General features: G+C 54.6%; 1 protein-coding gene across 1 annotated transcript in view; it reads left to right on the forward strand.

The window, feature by feature from the left end:
* Nucleotides 1-15,261, forward strand: part of LOC138840949 (MLX-interacting protein-like) — a 37,085-nt gene that overhangs the window by 17,002 nt on the left and 4,822 nt on the right. Inside the window, exons 2-14 of the mRNA XM_070041400.1 lie at nucleotides 1,903-2,009; nucleotides 2,612-2,697; nucleotides 5,311-5,400; nucleotides 5,868-5,909; nucleotides 6,168-6,339; nucleotides 10,006-10,095; nucleotides 10,855-10,946; nucleotides 11,731-12,382; nucleotides 13,302-13,423; nucleotides 13,535-13,715; nucleotides 14,314-14,435; nucleotides 14,867-14,959; nucleotides 15,040-15,167. Coding sequence (XP_069897501.1) covers nucleotides 1,903-2,009; nucleotides 2,612-2,697; nucleotides 5,311-5,400; nucleotides 5,868-5,909; nucleotides 6,168-6,339; nucleotides 10,006-10,095; nucleotides 10,855-10,946; nucleotides 11,731-12,382; nucleotides 13,302-13,423; nucleotides 13,535-13,715; nucleotides 14,314-14,435; nucleotides 14,867-14,959; nucleotides 15,040-15,167 — 1,977 coding nt within the window. The remainder of the gene's footprint in view (nucleotides 1-1,902; nucleotides 2,010-2,611; nucleotides 2,698-5,310; nucleotides 5,401-5,867; nucleotides 5,910-6,167; nucleotides 6,340-10,005; nucleotides 10,096-10,854; nucleotides 10,947-11,730; nucleotides 12,383-13,301; nucleotides 13,424-13,534; nucleotides 13,716-14,313; nucleotides 14,436-14,866; nucleotides 14,960-15,039; nucleotides 15,168-15,261) is intronic.

Below are 15,261 nucleotides of genomic sequence, written 5' to 3' on the forward strand. Positions count from 1 at the left end.
TTGGATCGATCGCAGGGAGGCTTTTCATTCTTTATGCAAAGTCTTATCTGGGTTTTGAGCTGCCTCTGCACACAGGAGAAGGTGCTAGGGAAAGTATTCTTTGGTGAAGTTGTACATTCACAGTACTGAGTGCTGGGAAAGCTCTCCTGTGTCTGGGGCCTTATCAGCGGGGCAGGGCTGTATTGAGTACCATAAAATGGACAGCTTCACTGGAGGATCTGCTTTTGCTTTGCTGACTTCACTTTCTAAGAGTTTCTTTTAAAATGTTACACAGGGGCTGGGAAGGTGGCTCAGTGGTAGAGTGCTTGCCTTGCATGCATGAGGCCCTGGGTTCAATTCCTCAGCACCATATAAGCAGAAAAAGCCGGAAGTGGCGCTGTGGCTCAAGTGGTAGAGCGCTAGCCTTGAGCTGAAGAGTTGAGGGACAGCGCCCAGACCCAGAGTTCAGGCCTCACGACCGGCATAATAATAATGATGATGATGATGATGATGATGATGATGATGATAATGATGATGATGTTACACAGATACAGAAAAGCAAACAGCTTCAGTTTTCTTTATTTTCTCTGATCTCATTCCATGTTATTCTAATTATGTTTCTTTCCTTTCTTTCTTTCTTTTTTTTAAAAATATGACCAAATTTTGAGCTTAAGGCCTTCTGCTCTCCCTTGGCTTTCTTTTCTTTTTTGCCAGTTATGGGGCTTGAACTCAGGGCCTGGGTGCTGTCCCGAGCTTCTTTGCTCAAAGCCAGTGCCCTACCACTTTGAGCCACAGCGCCACTTCCGGTGCCCTCCTCCTCTTGCCCTCACTCACCTGAGATAGGTGAGGCCTGGGACTGGGGCGCGGCGCCTCCTGCGCTGCTGCTGCTTTACGGCACTTCCCGTGGAGGTCAAAATAAAAATGACTCCAGGCCCGCACCGGAGGAGGAGCAGCTTGAAGCACAGGAGCGAGGCCGGACCTGCAGAAGCCTCCCTGGCCGCCTCAGCCGCTGGCTCCTCTACTTGGCAGGTGGCGAGTCCTGCGCACACGTGGCTCTCCTCCCGCCCTGTGCTGCGGTGGCTGCTCCTGCCCCAGTTCTCCGTGAACCCTTGTCCTGCTGCGGCCTGCTAGTTTTGGCTGTTGCAGCTGTGGGACCAGGCCCAGGCCCAGGACAAGCCCACAGAAACAGCTGTTTGAAGAAAAAGAATTGAAATCCTAGAGGAGAGTAGATGCTGAACATTATCTCTCCTCTCACTCATTAACGGCAGCGCTTAATTACCCTCACCTGCCCTGCTGGGTCTGCACAGAGGATTGACTCACTCACAAGTTTGTATCTGTTTGTGGGGCTAATTACCTTCCCCAATTAACTTGAAAACCTGTAAGGTCTTGGACTGTACTTGGAGTTTTTCCTTGTTTATTTTGAAACATCATAAATTCCTATGTTAAACACTCCAAAATGGCAAACAGTGAAAACTTATTTCTACCACACCTGTAATTCTCCAGAATCACCACAACCATCATCTTAACCATTACCCAATTTGTGTGTGTGTGTGTGTGTGTGTGTGTGTGTGTGTGTGTGTGTGTGTGTCTGTCTGTCTGTCTGTCTGTCTGTCTGTCTGTCTGTCTGTCATGGGGCTTGAACTCTGGGCTTGGGCGCTGTCCCTGTGTTCTTCAGCTCAAGGCAAGTGCTCTACCACTTGAGCCACAGCACCACTTTCAGTTTTCTAGTCGTTTATTGGAGACAAAGAGTCTCACAGATTTTTTCCTGCCTGGGCTGGCTTTGAACCGTGAGCCTCAGATCTCAGCCTCCTCAGTAGCTAGGATTACAGGTGTGAGCCACAGCACCTAGCTCTAGCCAAACCTTTACATTGTATTTCATTTTCCAAGAAATGACTGAGTCTCCTCCATGTGTTTTGTCTTCAGTGGGAAGTTGGTGTCTCCAAAGTGGAAGAATTTCAAGGGTCTGAAGCTTCAATGGAGAGACAAGATTCGGCTCAACAACGCCATCTGGCGGGCGTGGTACATGCAGTGTACGTGCATCGCCACCCTGGGAGTCAGCGTGGCTGCAGGACCTCTGCTGCCATGGGGTGGGAGCTCACCCGGGCCTGAGCCCCCAGGGTGCTCTTGGCACCTTGGCTTTTTTGGTAGAAGTCCCTCAGGTAGTCTGTGGAGTTGAGAAAACCAAGCCAAGCCCCAGGGGTGCGCAGAGTCATCAGGCACAGCTAGCTGGTCAAGGGAGACCGGTGTAACGAGCGACCTCATGGTGGAGGGTGCTCAGGAGCAGGCTGGGTCCCGAGGAGTCTACTCTCAGGGGAGCTGGAGAGGCGCAGGGGAGAGGCGACACGGGAAGTCAGAGCGTAGATCTGGGAAGATGCATATCCTCCTGTCCCCAGTGGGGGACCCAGGCTTGTTCGGGAGCTGAGCTGGCTGGGCCCGATGGCGCCTCTTGAAGAGCAGACTCTTGCTCACACATCATTGTCAGAAACTTTATTTCTCAGAAGCCTCCAGCTCTCCCGGGGAAGTAGAAGGGAAAAACTCTCCCGAAGGTGCTGCATGAGGGGAAGCACATGGGTGGACGGGCGGGGCTCCTCCGGGGGTTTGGTGCAGTGATGTCTCACGTCCCTCTGCCCAGATTTGGAGAAGCGCAAGAATCCGGTGTGCCACTTTGTCACCCCGCTAGACAGTTCCGTCGACGTGGACGAGCACCGCCGGCCAGAGGTACCTGGGAGGTGATGGAGGCATGCTGGGAAAGTTGGATTGACCTTGACTTCCGCCCCTCCATCGTGCAGAGGCCCCCCTCTGCAGGCTGTCCCGCTGGGGACTTGCCCCCGACTTCCTTTAAAATCCGTATTTCTTCTGGATGGCTGACTCCTCACTAAGCAGTAAGACCGTAGCAAGGGGATGAAAAGAGGTTGAGGAAAGAGAACATTCTTATCTGTTGGTTTGCTTTTCTGTATGTATGCATGCATATATCTTATTTGTTTGGGGATGCTTGGACTTGACACAGGGCTGTGAGCATGTTAGGTAGGTACTTTCCTCATGGCATCTTCAGCCCTATTTGCTCTGGTTATTTTTGCGATAGGATCTTGCTTTTTGCCCAGGCTGGCCTGGAACCACAATCCCACTGATCTCAGCCTCCCAGGAAGCTAGAATTCTGTTCCTTTCCTTTCTCTCCCCTTCCTTTCCCTTCCCTTCCTCTCTTTCTCTCTCACTCTTCCTTTCTTTCTTCCTTCTTTCTTTCCCTCTTTCTCTTTCTCCTCTCTCTCTCCTTCTCTCCCTCCCCCTTTCTCTCTCCCTCTCCTGCCCTCCTTTTTCTCTTTCTCTTTCCCTCCTTCCTTCCTTCCTTCCTTCCTCTCTCTCTCTTTCTCTCTCTCTCTCTTTCTCTCTCTCTCTTTCTCTCTCTTTCTTTCTTTCTTTCTTTCTTTCTTTCTTTCTTTCTTTCTTTCTTTCTTTCTTTCTTTCTTTCTTTCTTTCTTTCTTTCTTTCTTTCTTTCTTTCTTTCTTTCTTTCTGGTTTAGGGATAGAGCTGGAGCCTCTCACACAGGCTAGGCAAGTGTTCTATCACTGAGTCATATCCCATTCCTGAAAGAGTAATGTTTTCAAAAGCCAGTTGTACAATAACTTCACCACTTACTCTGTTTATTTTGGTGGTCTATTTTGCAGGGCCTTGTGCTTGCTAGACAGGTGTTCTGCTATATGAGACAGACACTCCACCCTTTGTGTGTGTGTGTGTGTGTGTGTGTGTGTTTTGTCGACCACTTGAGCCACAGCGCCACTTCTGTTTTTCTGGTGGTTCATTGGAGATAAGAGTCTCACAGAGGGCTGGGAAGGTGGCTCAATGGTAGAGTGCTGGCCTAGCATGCATGAAGCCCTGGGTTCGATGCCTCAGTACCATATACGCAGAAAAAGCTGGAAGTGGCGCTGTGGCTCAAGTGGTCGGACACCAGACTTGAGCAAAAGAAGCTCAGGGACAGCGCTCAGTAGGCCCAGGACTGACAAAAAAAAAGTCTCACAGACTTTCTTGCCCAGGCTGGCTTTGAACCGTGATCCTCAGACTCAACCTCCTGAGTAGCTAGGATGACAGGCATGAGCCACCAGTGCCTGGCCATTGTGCTGGTTATTGTTGAGTTAGGCTCTTGCTTTAAAAGCCCAGGTTAGCTTAGCCTGAGTTCTGCCTTGTTTTAGTTTTACCTAAGCATGTCTTACTGTTAGGATGAAAACAAGCAAGCAGTCCTGGGGTTTGAACTCAGGGCCTGGACACTGTCCCTGAGCCTTACCACTTGAACCACAGTGCCATTTTTGGCCTCTTCTGTTTATGTGGTATTGAGGAATTGAACCCAGGACTTCATGCATGCTAGGCAAGCACTAAGCCACATTCCCAGCCCAAAAACAAACTTAACGTAATAAAAAGAGTTCTGGAAGTGTGATGTTTTCTGGAATTGCGAATATTATTCAGTCTGGTGGTAATCTTGCAGCCCTGTTTTGTTTTGTTTTCTCTGTTTATTCTTTTTTTTTTTTTTTTTTGGGTCCAGTCGTGGGGCCTGAACTCTGGGCCGGGGCGCTGTCCCTCAGCTCTTCAGCTCAAGGCGAGTGTTCTTGAGCCACAGCGCCACTTCTGGTTTTCTAGTGGTTTATTGGAGATAAGAGTCTCATGGAGGGGCTGGGAAGGTGGCTCAGTGGTAGAGCGCTTGCCTTGCATGCCTGAGGCCCTGGGTTCGATTCCTCACCACCATATAAGCAAAAAGAAAAAAGCCGGAAGTGGGGCTGTGGCTCAAGTGGTAGAGCGCTAGCCTTGAGCTGGGACAGCGCCCAGGCCCAGAGTTCAGGCCCCACAACCGGACCCAAAAAAAAAAAAAAAAAAAAGAGTCTCATGGACTTTCCTTCCCCGCGCTGGCTTTGAACTGCGATCCTCAGATCTCATCCTCCTGAGTAGCTAGGATGGCAGGCGGGAGCCCCGGCGCCGGCTTCCTGTTCGTTTTCATTCAGACATGACAGAGGCTCCCTCGGGGGGAGCACTTGTGGGCTGCCTGTTTCCTTGGCGTTCCTCACACAGGGAGCAGCAGCTCCCTCCCTCCTCCCCTGCCTGTGCTTCCTCTGACTGACCCTGGGCCCCGGTGTAGAGCCTCAGGACCTGGGGTACAGAGCCTCCCTTGAATGTGCTGAGTCTTGAAAACACAAGAGGGCTGATTAGAACCCAGAAGAGAAGGGAGTTGGGTGGGGGAGGGGGGTATCCTGAGCAGCTCGGTCGTCCGCTTGGAGTATCCTGCGGTTCTGTGTTCGCGGGTGGAGTTTGGCTGGTCATCCAAGACACCTGTCCATTCCCACTTCCAGGCCATCACCACCGAGGGCAAGTACTGGAAAAGCCGCATTGAGATCGTGATCTTGGAGTACCACAAGTGGAGAACCTACTTCAAGAAAAGGGTATGAAAGCTGGAAGTGGCGCTGTGGCTCATGTGGAAGAGCGCTAGCCTTGAGCAAAAGAAGCTCAGGGACAGCGCCCAGGCCCTGAGTTCAAGCCCCAGGACCAGCAAAAAGAAAAAGGAAAAAGAAAGGGTATGACTGGTGATCCCTAGAGAGGAAGTAGAGACCACATTTAGACACAGGCCAAGGCCCCGCCCACAGCTGTCCCACGTGGCCTGGGGCTTTGTGAGGAAAAGCTGGGACCGGGTTCAGTCTTCCCATCTGTGAACAGGCCTCTTTTTTACCTCGACCCTGGATGAGAATGTCCTCTGCCCCCACGTCCCGGGTCCATCTCCCCGCCTGCTTCCTGGCTATGTTGGGCCTGGGTTCTTCCAGGGAGTCCACGCGTGTGCAGGGAGGCGAGCGAGGCCAGGCCCTCGCTTCCCAGAGCCCTTTGTGACCGCCTCGGCCTGCTTCCTCGCCCACAGCTACAGCAGCACAAGGATGAGGACCTCTCCAGCCTGGCCCAGGTGAGGGAGCCGGGGGCCCTGCCATGACAGGCCACGGAGGGGCGGACACGACTCCAGAGACAGAGTAGTTGGCACCAGCTCCCTCCTGGCAGGGACGCGTCATGTGTGCATGTGCGTGCGTGCGTGCGTGTGTGTGTGTGTGTGTGCGCGCGTGTGCACGTGTGCGCGCGCGTGTGCACGTGTGCGCGCACGCTTCCATCCGAGTCTCCACCCCCGGTCCTGGTGCTGCTCTTTGACACTCGCTCCTCTGGGTGGCAGGATGATGACGTGCTGTACTGGCACAAACACGGGGATGGCTGGAAGACCCCGGTCCCCATGGAGGAGGATCCGCTTCTGGACACAGACATGCTCATGTCAGAATTCAGTGACACCCTCTTCTCCACGCTGTCTTCACACCAGCCGGTGGCCTGGCCCAATCCACGGGAAATCGGTAACTCGCAGGCCCGCCTCCTTCCCTGTCAAGCTCCCGAGGGCTGAGCCGTCTCTGAGCTGCACAGGACTTGTCTCTAGGCCAGGAGAGGAGAGGATCTTCCTGTCTTACACTGGGCAGGGGGTGGGGGTGGGGGCGGCGTGGAGACACAGACGACACACATGAGAAGTTGGCTATGTCAGGGCAGCTGTGGCTCCTTGGTACTACTGTGAGAAGACGGTGCGGGGTGCGGCTCTGGTGTGAACTAGCTCATGCTGACGCTCCCTTAGCGTGAGGCATGGGCCAGTGCCTAGGCCTGGGTTGCAGGACATGTGATGCTGAAGAATCATTCCAGAAGCTTTGAGTCTTCACTTAGCCCCGGGAAGAGCCTGTGGAGCCAGGGCTGAAGTCTGCGTGAGCTCCTCTCAGCTTCCAGGGCATGCCCAGCCCCGCGTCAGCCGCCACGTCCCCATGGAAGCTTCCTTCCTGCCTTCTGAGAGCAGAGAAGGACCTGAACCCCTAAGTGTTAGGTTTTTAAAAAGAGGTGGCCGAGTAAGAATCACACCATGCACATGGTGTTCAGGTAAGGGGTAGGTTTATTCATCATTCTGGCTGGCACCAGGCCATGTTGGCCCTCCATGCGGCTGGGAAAGGCCTGAGAAAGAGGGCGTCTAGTCTGGGCCTGGGCTAGGCCTTATCTAAGGTATGGGCAGAGAAAGGTGTGGCCACATCAGATTCAGATGTGACCTTTTCCATCCAGGTGTGCTAGTTGCCTAGGTAACGCAGGTACTGAGTGGAGACTTTGCTGCGAGGGGGGTGGAGTCTGCTCACCATCCAGGAGCGACCTTCTATTCCAGCCTTTTAATAATCATGAAATAGGGCTACTCCTGCTGACAATAGGGCTACTCCTGCTGACAATAGGGCTACTCCTGGCTACTTCCTGCTGACAAGGGGCATCGACAATAGGGGTAAAAGGCTGGAATTTGGTCCCCTCCCAGAGAAGGCAGTGAGCAGCAGCTGTCCTTTGGAGGCGTGAGTCCTTAGATGAAGTGTGGAGAAAGTCTCATGAGGCGTTGAGGGGCTGAAAAAAAATACTAGAGAGCAAATAAATGGCAAGAGGAAGGACTTGGGGCTGAAAATGTTGGTAGAAGTGTCCCTATCTGGTGACAAGGTAGAGGAGAAGTCAGGTAACAAAGGCAAGAATGTAAATTCCTGTCTAGTTAAAAGGTAGACAGGTATGGACATTAGATGGGCAGGCTTCTTCTGTTGACCTCCCGGCTCTGGTTAATTTTGAAAGGGCAGGCACAAAGTGGCTGATGTGACATCATCTCCTCTTACTCCTCTCCATGTTCCCTTGTTCCCCAGACTGGCTGAGTCTAGGTGCTCGTTGCTGGGATGGCTTGTCCCAGTTGGTATTCAAGGTTTGAACTCAAGACCTAGGTACTATCCCTGAGCACTTCTGCTCAAGGCTAGCACTGAACCACTTGCAGTGCTTGCTGGTTCGAGATAAGAGTCTTGAGCCATGCTTCCAGCCTGGCTCTTTGCAGGTTAGTTGGGAGATGGAGTCTTAGGGATTTTTCAGCCCGGGCTGGCTTTGAACTGCAATCTTTGCCACAAAAGCCCTTTATTATTTCCAATTAAAGCAACAAGGAGACCAAGTAGACTAAGTAAAGCTTACCTGGTTCTTATCAAGAATTGATCAACAAATATTCTGAAATAACAAAACTTGTTAGATGTGATGAGAATTTTAGCACAGATATAGTATTGATTTCTTTCTGGAAACCCTAACAGTGCTTAAGTTAACCAAAGTTACAGAAAGAGCCTTAGCTTTTACAAATCCAAAGCAATCTTTTACCAGGAAATCAGCTGCATGTGGCGGAGCCAAGCGAGACTCGTCTACTTTTACCATGGTGGAGGTAGTCAGGGTAGACGAGGCAGGCGCGAGGCCTGTCTTCCGGGTTGGAAGAGCCTGGATCTGGACTGCATGTAGACCGGCTGGCACTGAACTTCCTCCCCAAACTGAACATGCTTCAGGAATATCAGATAATTTAAGCCAAATAACTTGATTACAATGCCAGATAACTAGTTTACACAGACACAGACATAGATGTATAGATATGCACACAGAATCAAGTGAGGTCGGCGCGAAATTGAGTTGTGACAAAATAGCGGCTGAACTCCCGTGATGCCAAGATGGCACATCAGCCACATGGTCAGTGCTAGCTAGACAGAGCCGGAGATTGTCACAGTGAGCGTCTAGCACACATGGAGCTTCTGCTTCCACCCCCACTCCAAGGGCAGGGGAGGGGTCCCGCAGGGGAGGGGGCCTCGCACGGGAGGCCACAGAAATAGGTGGAGTAGTAAGCTTGGTGGAAGGTTAAGAGTCAGATGAGACCCAATCCTTAACCCACCATGTGGCCAAGACGGCGAATTTCTGAAAAAAATGCAAAGAAAACCTAAACAAATGGAAACTCGGACAATTTTCAAACCTAGAATGGCTAGCCTTTGAGAGGGAACCTAGAGGGGTTCCCCAGGACCCAGCCTGCGTCACACTCTTCAGGGCACAAGCAGAAATGTTGTAGAAAAGAGAAAGGGAGAGAAAGGGAAAGTTGGACATGAATGTCAGAGAGAGAGCAAAGAGAGCCTGAAAGTAAACAGACTTCTGACCATTTACCATCGCAGTGGCAAAAACTGTCTACATCTGAGAATGGCATAAAAATGAGGCGCTCTGGCTTTCCAGGGAGCGCAGGAGGCATTTCAAAGGGGTTTCACGGCTTGGGCGTGATTCGCAGCACCCCATTAAATGTGTAGGACAGTCAGTGTGGTGAGTGAAGGAGAGCTGACCAGGCAGAAGCCGCGTCCCGACTTCCCCCAGAGTCCTCTAGAGAGAAATGGCCAAGCCCCCAAAACCAAGCGTCCTTGGCTTCAGAGGTGACCGCCTTTCAGGTAAAGGCTGTAGGAGCTCTCTGGCGTGGTGCTACATCTGGACAGAGACTGAGCAACAGAGAGCCGTGGAGAGTAGTTTCACTCACCAGAGTAGAGAAGTGGTGTGGACGTGGATGTGAAGGCAGCAATGGTATCGATCGATGCGCTGTGTCGCAGCAGACAGACGGGTTCGCAAAAGGCCGTCAGAACTGTGGTATTCCTCAGAGCAAAAAAGGGGGGGAAAAGAAAAGAAAAGGGAGAGGAATCCCACCTATCCTGACTTTAAGCCCTTCCCGGGTTTCAACGGCACCATTTATGTTAGGTTTTTAAAAAGAGGTAGCCGAGTAAGAACCACACCACGCACGTGGTATTCAGGTAAGGGGTAGGTTTATTCATCGTTCCTGCTGGCACCAGGCCCAGCTGGCCCTCTGCGGCTGGGAAAGGCCTGGGAAAGAGCTTCTGGGCCTGGGCTAGGCCTTCTCTAGGCCATGGGTGGAGAAAGGTGTGGCCACATCAAAGTCAGGAGTGACCTCAGCGGATGCAGATGTGACCTCTTCAGTTGTGCCAGTTGCCTAGGTACTAACGCAGGTACTGGGTGGAGATGTTGCTGCGAGGAGGGTGGAGTCGGCTGCCATCCAGGGGCGGACCTTCCACTAAGAATGCAGAAATCCCCCCAGCTGCCCACAAGTCTTGGAAGACCAGAATGTGTGCAGGCCGCGTTCACTCGCCCCCGCCTGGTCTCCTGTCTGGTTCTTCTTGCAGCGCACTTGGGGAATGCAGACATGATCCAGCCGGGACTCATCCCCCTGCAGCCCAACCTGGACTTCATGGACACCTTTGAGCCGTTCCAGGGTGAGCATGGGGCAGGGGCCGCATGGCGCCTGCGTTTCCCCTGCCCGGCCCAGAGCAGGTTGGGGCTCCCCTCTCAGAGAGAGGACAGTTAGAATAGCTTGCGGGAAGACTTAGAATTTTTTTTAAAAACGCAGCTGTTTTTGTGGTAACAGCCAAGCCTGGGAAATACTTTTTTTTGTCGGTTGTGGGGTTGAACTCTGGGCCTGGGCACTGTCCCTGTGCTTTTCATCTCAAGGCGAGTGCTCTACCGCTTGAGCTAGCTACAGCGCCACTTCTGGATTTCTAGTGATTTATTGGAGATAAGAGTCTCACAGACTTCCCTGCCCGGGCTGGTTTTGAACCCTGATCCTCAGATCTCAGCCTCCTGAGTAGCTAGGATTACAGGCTTGAGCCACCGGTGCCCAGCGAGGGCTGGGAAATTCTTGAGGGCATGTTGCCTCTGGAAGGAAGGTGGCAGTCTCGGAAGGCTCTCATCGTCCGGAGCCGCTCTCGCTCTGAGCAGCAGAGGGCGCTAGAACACAGTCACCATCCAGCAAAGGCCGTTCTGTCCTTGTCAGAGTTCAGCCTGCCTGCAGTGTTTCTGAGCTAGCAGGGTTCTTTCTGTGGAAAAAGCGGTCTCTACGGGAACCTGCGGGCCATGACAGCGCCTGGGGAGGGGGCTTCGCTCTCCCTTTGTCTGGATCTTAGTTCCAGGCATGGTGAGCTCATGGAGCTTATCAGACTCTCCATAGTTTTTTTTTCTTGTTTTTTTTTTTGCAGACCTCTTCTCTTCTAGCCGCTCCATTTTTGGCGCCACGTTGCCTGCCCCGCCCTCGACACCTGCACCTGACCCCAACAGCCCACCTGCTCAGGTAGAGGAAGCTGGGGAAAGGGCAGCAGGCACAGGGCTGTCAGGCAACTTCGCAGCCATTGCCACACTAGTGACGGCCACATGCCAGGTGTAGCCAGGCCCAGAGCTGAGTGCGTGATGAGGCGCGAACACCTCGGTCAGCCTTCTTTGAAAGCGGCAGTTTGGTATGCTTCTTTTGCTTCTGAGCAGCCAGACTTGGTTACAGGTGCTAGCACTACAGAGCCGGGTGCGCACGGCCTGGTTCTGTGCCCGCAGGGGACGGTCTGGGACTGGTGCCCGGATCAGCTTAGCCACCAGTAACCCGGCACCTTCCTCTCCCACCTGGCTTGGGAAGAGTTTCTTCTGTAGTGTGAGATCTGCAGGTTGATTCCGGGTGGCCTTTCCACGTAGGACGAGCTGCCTGACCGGAGGCTGATACCTGAAGCCATTCTGGAGGAACTTCCCGAGCAGCTGCGATCCAGGCTGCTTCTGCTGTAACAGAAGATGGCAGGGACCATGGGGAGCTTTAGTGGACTCTAGAAACCAGATATCTCCAGGCTGCTGGCCACCTGTGTGGAGCCGTGCGGTCTTCCTGAGCTCCGTACAGTCCTTCAGTTTCAAATGGACGCTAGCACTGGTGGGGCAACGGTGGCAGCGACAGGCATGGGGGCCGGGCGCCTGTCACTCTGTCGCTGCTCCTTCATTCACAGTTAGGATTTGCGGCCTGTGGTGTAGACAGTGAATACGAGTTGCCTGGTTCGGCACTGACCCCTGACCCCTGACCCCAGCGTCTCTTCTTTTCTCAGGGGAGCATCCTGTCAGCCACTACTCTGCCCACCGTCAGCCTTCCTGACAGCCTCATCGGCCCCTCTGCCGCGCCATCCCTGGACGCCGCAGATGAGCGGGGCTGTGAACCTGCTGCCCAGACCCAGGACCCCTTCATCCAGTCCACAGACTTTGGGCCTTCCGAGCCGCCATCACTCAGCGTCCCGCAGCCCTTCCTCCCCGTCTTCACCATGCCCTTACTGCCCCCCAGCCCGGCCCCTGTGCCCCCCACGCTGCCCCTGGCCCCGCCTCCTGCCGCTACCCTAACCCCCCCAGCCACGCCCGCCTTCCTGCAGCCACAGAAGTTTGTTGGGGTCAGCAGAACCCCGCCTGTCATCACGTACACGGCCTCTGCCACCCTGACCCACGACGCCTCTGCCACCTCCTTCAGCCAGACCCAGGGCCTCGTGCTCGCTCCCTGCCGCCCGCTCCCCGCGCCCTCTCCCTGCGGCCTGGCACTGTCCCCCGCCTCCCAGCCACCCGCCGCCGGGTCCCCTCAACCTCTTTTAACCTTCGTTCATCCCAAGCCTGTATCCTTGACTGGAGGGAGGCCTAAGCAGCCCCCTAAAATAGTGCCTGCTCACAAACCCGAGCCTGTGTCCTTGGTGTTGAAGAATGCTCACCTCACTCCAGGTGAGTTGATGCCTGTGGGAGGCGGGGGCGACCCCAACCCAAAGGCTCCCAGCACCATCCCCGCTCAGCCGGGCGGCCGTGTGCAGGCCAAAACAGTTTAAAAACAAGTCACTTTTCACCATGCAGTGGTGGCTCACGCCTGTAATCCTAGCTGCTCAGGAAGCTGAGATCTGAGGATCACGGTTCAAAGCCAGCCTGCAGGAAAGTCCATGAGACTCCTATCTCTCCAATTAATTACCAGAAAATTGGAAGTGGAGGAAGTGGTGCTGTGGCTGGAGTGGTAGAGCTAAAGAGCTCAAGGCCCAGAGTTCAAACTCCATGACCAAGAAAAAAAAATATATATATATATTATGGGCCTGGGAGGATGGCTCAGTGGTAGAGCGCTTGCCTTGCATGCATGAGACCCTGGGTTCCAGTCAGCACCACATAAGCAGAAAAAGCCGGAAGTGGTACTGTGGCTCAAATGGTAGAATGCTAGTCTTGAGCTGAAGAGCTGAGGGACAGCACCCAGGCCCAGAGTTTAAGCCACACAGTTGACCAAAAAAAAAAAGAAAAATTTTTCCTTGTTCTCTTAATAGATTACCAAACTATGATGTCAAATAATTTGGCTAACAGTAACTAGAAACATGTTTCTCATTTCCGTAGGATATAAAGTAGAATGTATGTTTTAAAATTCAAAAATGTCTGTGATTCTTGCCAAATAGCCATTTCTCATACTAACTAAAAAAAAAAGTGGTTTTGGGCATGTCTTCCCAGTGTCCAGAACGCCCCTCTCAAAGGGGAGCACAGAGCGCGTCGGGCGCTCGGGCGCCGTGGCAGCAGAGGCCTGTGCTGCGGGGCTCTGCGGCGCGGCTGACCCTCATGGGCCAGGCCTCTGCAGGCAGGCCCAGGCCCTCGCCCTCACTTCTCGACCTGGCAGCTGCCTTTTCAGGGCAGCCGCAAGCGGTGATCATGACATCAGGCCCTCTGAAGAGGGAGGGGATGCTGGCCTCCACGGTGTCCCAGTCCAGCGTGGTCATCGCGCCCGCCACCATCGCCAGGGTGAGGAGGGGCCTGAACATGCCCAGGTGGCCTTGTTCCTCTCCCCCCCGAGGGTCCTCCCCTGCCCTGTGGTGCACTAGTGCCCGGTGACCTTCTCCTGTGTCCCCACAGGCCCCTGGCGTCGCTGACTTCCACAGCAGCATCCTTGTGACAGACCTCAGCCACAGCACAAGCAGCCGCCCTGCTCCCGGCTCGCGCCTCTTCTCCGCAGGCACCGCACAGGACTCGGGGGTGAAGGGCGAGCAGGCCCCGCCGCACACGGACAGCCCCCAGGCCCCCGCCGCAGGCCCCAGTGAGTGTCCGCTCCAGGCAGGCAGGTGGGCCTGGGAGGGAAGGCCAGGGCCCGGCATGGGCTAGGAAGGTGCCCAGCCCAGGTCCTGGATGGAGGCGGGGCCTGCAGGACCCTCAGCCTGCTGGAGGCACAGGGCGTCACGCGGCGTGGGCCAAAGGGCAGTGGTTGGTGGGCTTCTGATTGAACATTTACAGGAGTGGGTAACAAAGTATATGAAAACACATATGTGGCTGGAATGGAAAGAAAGAAACGAGATCCCAGGGAGCACCAGGGTAAGGACTAGTGCCTTGCTCGTGGGGTTGTAGCCGACTGGGCCCGCGGTCCCACCTCTGCGCGGACGGCTCCCCGTGGGGGCCCGCGCCAGCTTTTTGCTTGTGTCCAGCTTGCCCTCCGCAGCCTGGCGTGGCGGAGGAACGCGCATTTGGGATGTAGACAGGAGTTTTCCAGCTTTTCCCTCTGGGTAGTCATGGAGCTCAAAACAGGCTTCCAACATCCGAGGACTTTCTGGGGTTCCCTTGTTCTATGAGGACTGGGGTGCGGTGGCCTGGCCTGGTGGCTCCTTCGGTGAGTTCCCTTAGAGAGCCTGTTTTTTCCTCAGGTCAAGACTGCCCAAACTCAGGGCAGGCCTCTCCATGTGCTTCAGAACAAAGCCCCAGTCCTCAGTCTCCCCAGAACTGCTCAGGGAAATCTACTGACCCCAAAAATATGGCTGCACTAAAGGTACGATGCATCTCTCCTTGGCCACGATTCCCGCCAAGCTCATCGGGAAAGGAGAGCTGCCAGCTGGCTGGTGTTGAGCTGGGCTGGGCCGCTCCAGCCCTGGCCCTGTCCCCCAAGCAGCCGCTGTGATGAAGGGCCTGTCCGGGAGCTCTGGGCGGGCTATGGGGCTGTGAGTCTCAGGAGTGACAGTTCACATGGCCTGCACGGCCAGGCTGCAGCTGCCCAGCACTAGCTAGAGGGGGGAGTTGGCCCTGGGAGCTCTGGGTTGGAGAGAAATGAGATGGACCCCAAAGTGCTGGGCGGTGCTCCCCGCGCGCCGTCCCGTCCCTGGCCTGTCTCCAGTCTAGCCATGCGGCGTGGGCTGGGCTGTGACGTGGGATGAGGCGGGCATTGAGTCCTGGCCTGTGTCCCGGTCACGTGGCTCCCCGCAGATGAAGCACATCTCCGCCGAACAGAAGAGGCGCTTCAACATCAAGATGGGCTTCAACACCCTCAACACTCTGATCGCCAATAACTCCAAGCTGGTGAGGCCCGAGGGGGGAGAGGGAGGGGGGCTGTTCTGTCCCCCGTGTGCAGCCCCCCTCTGAGGCACCTGTCCCTGCAGACCACCCGCGCCACCATGCTGCAGAAGACGGTGGAGTACATCACCAAGCTGCAACAGGAGCGGAGCCAAATGCAGGAGGAGGCCCGCCGGCTGCGGGAGGAGATTGAGGAGCTCAACGCCGCCATCATGTGAGGCCCGGGCTCTGCCCGCCAGGCAGGGCGCTGTGGGTGGCCTTGTTGCTGTTGAGCACTTCACTGCTCATCCCCCTCCCGCCCTCCCTAC

This window comes from Dipodomys merriami, unplaced genomic scaffold (genome assembly GCF_024711535.1).
Source record: "Dipodomys merriami isolate MVZ:Mamm:240054 unplaced genomic scaffold, mDipMer1.0.p SCAF_307, whole genome shotgun sequence".
NCBI lineage: Eukaryota > Metazoa > Chordata > Mammalia > Rodentia > Heteromyidae > Dipodomys > Dipodomys merriami.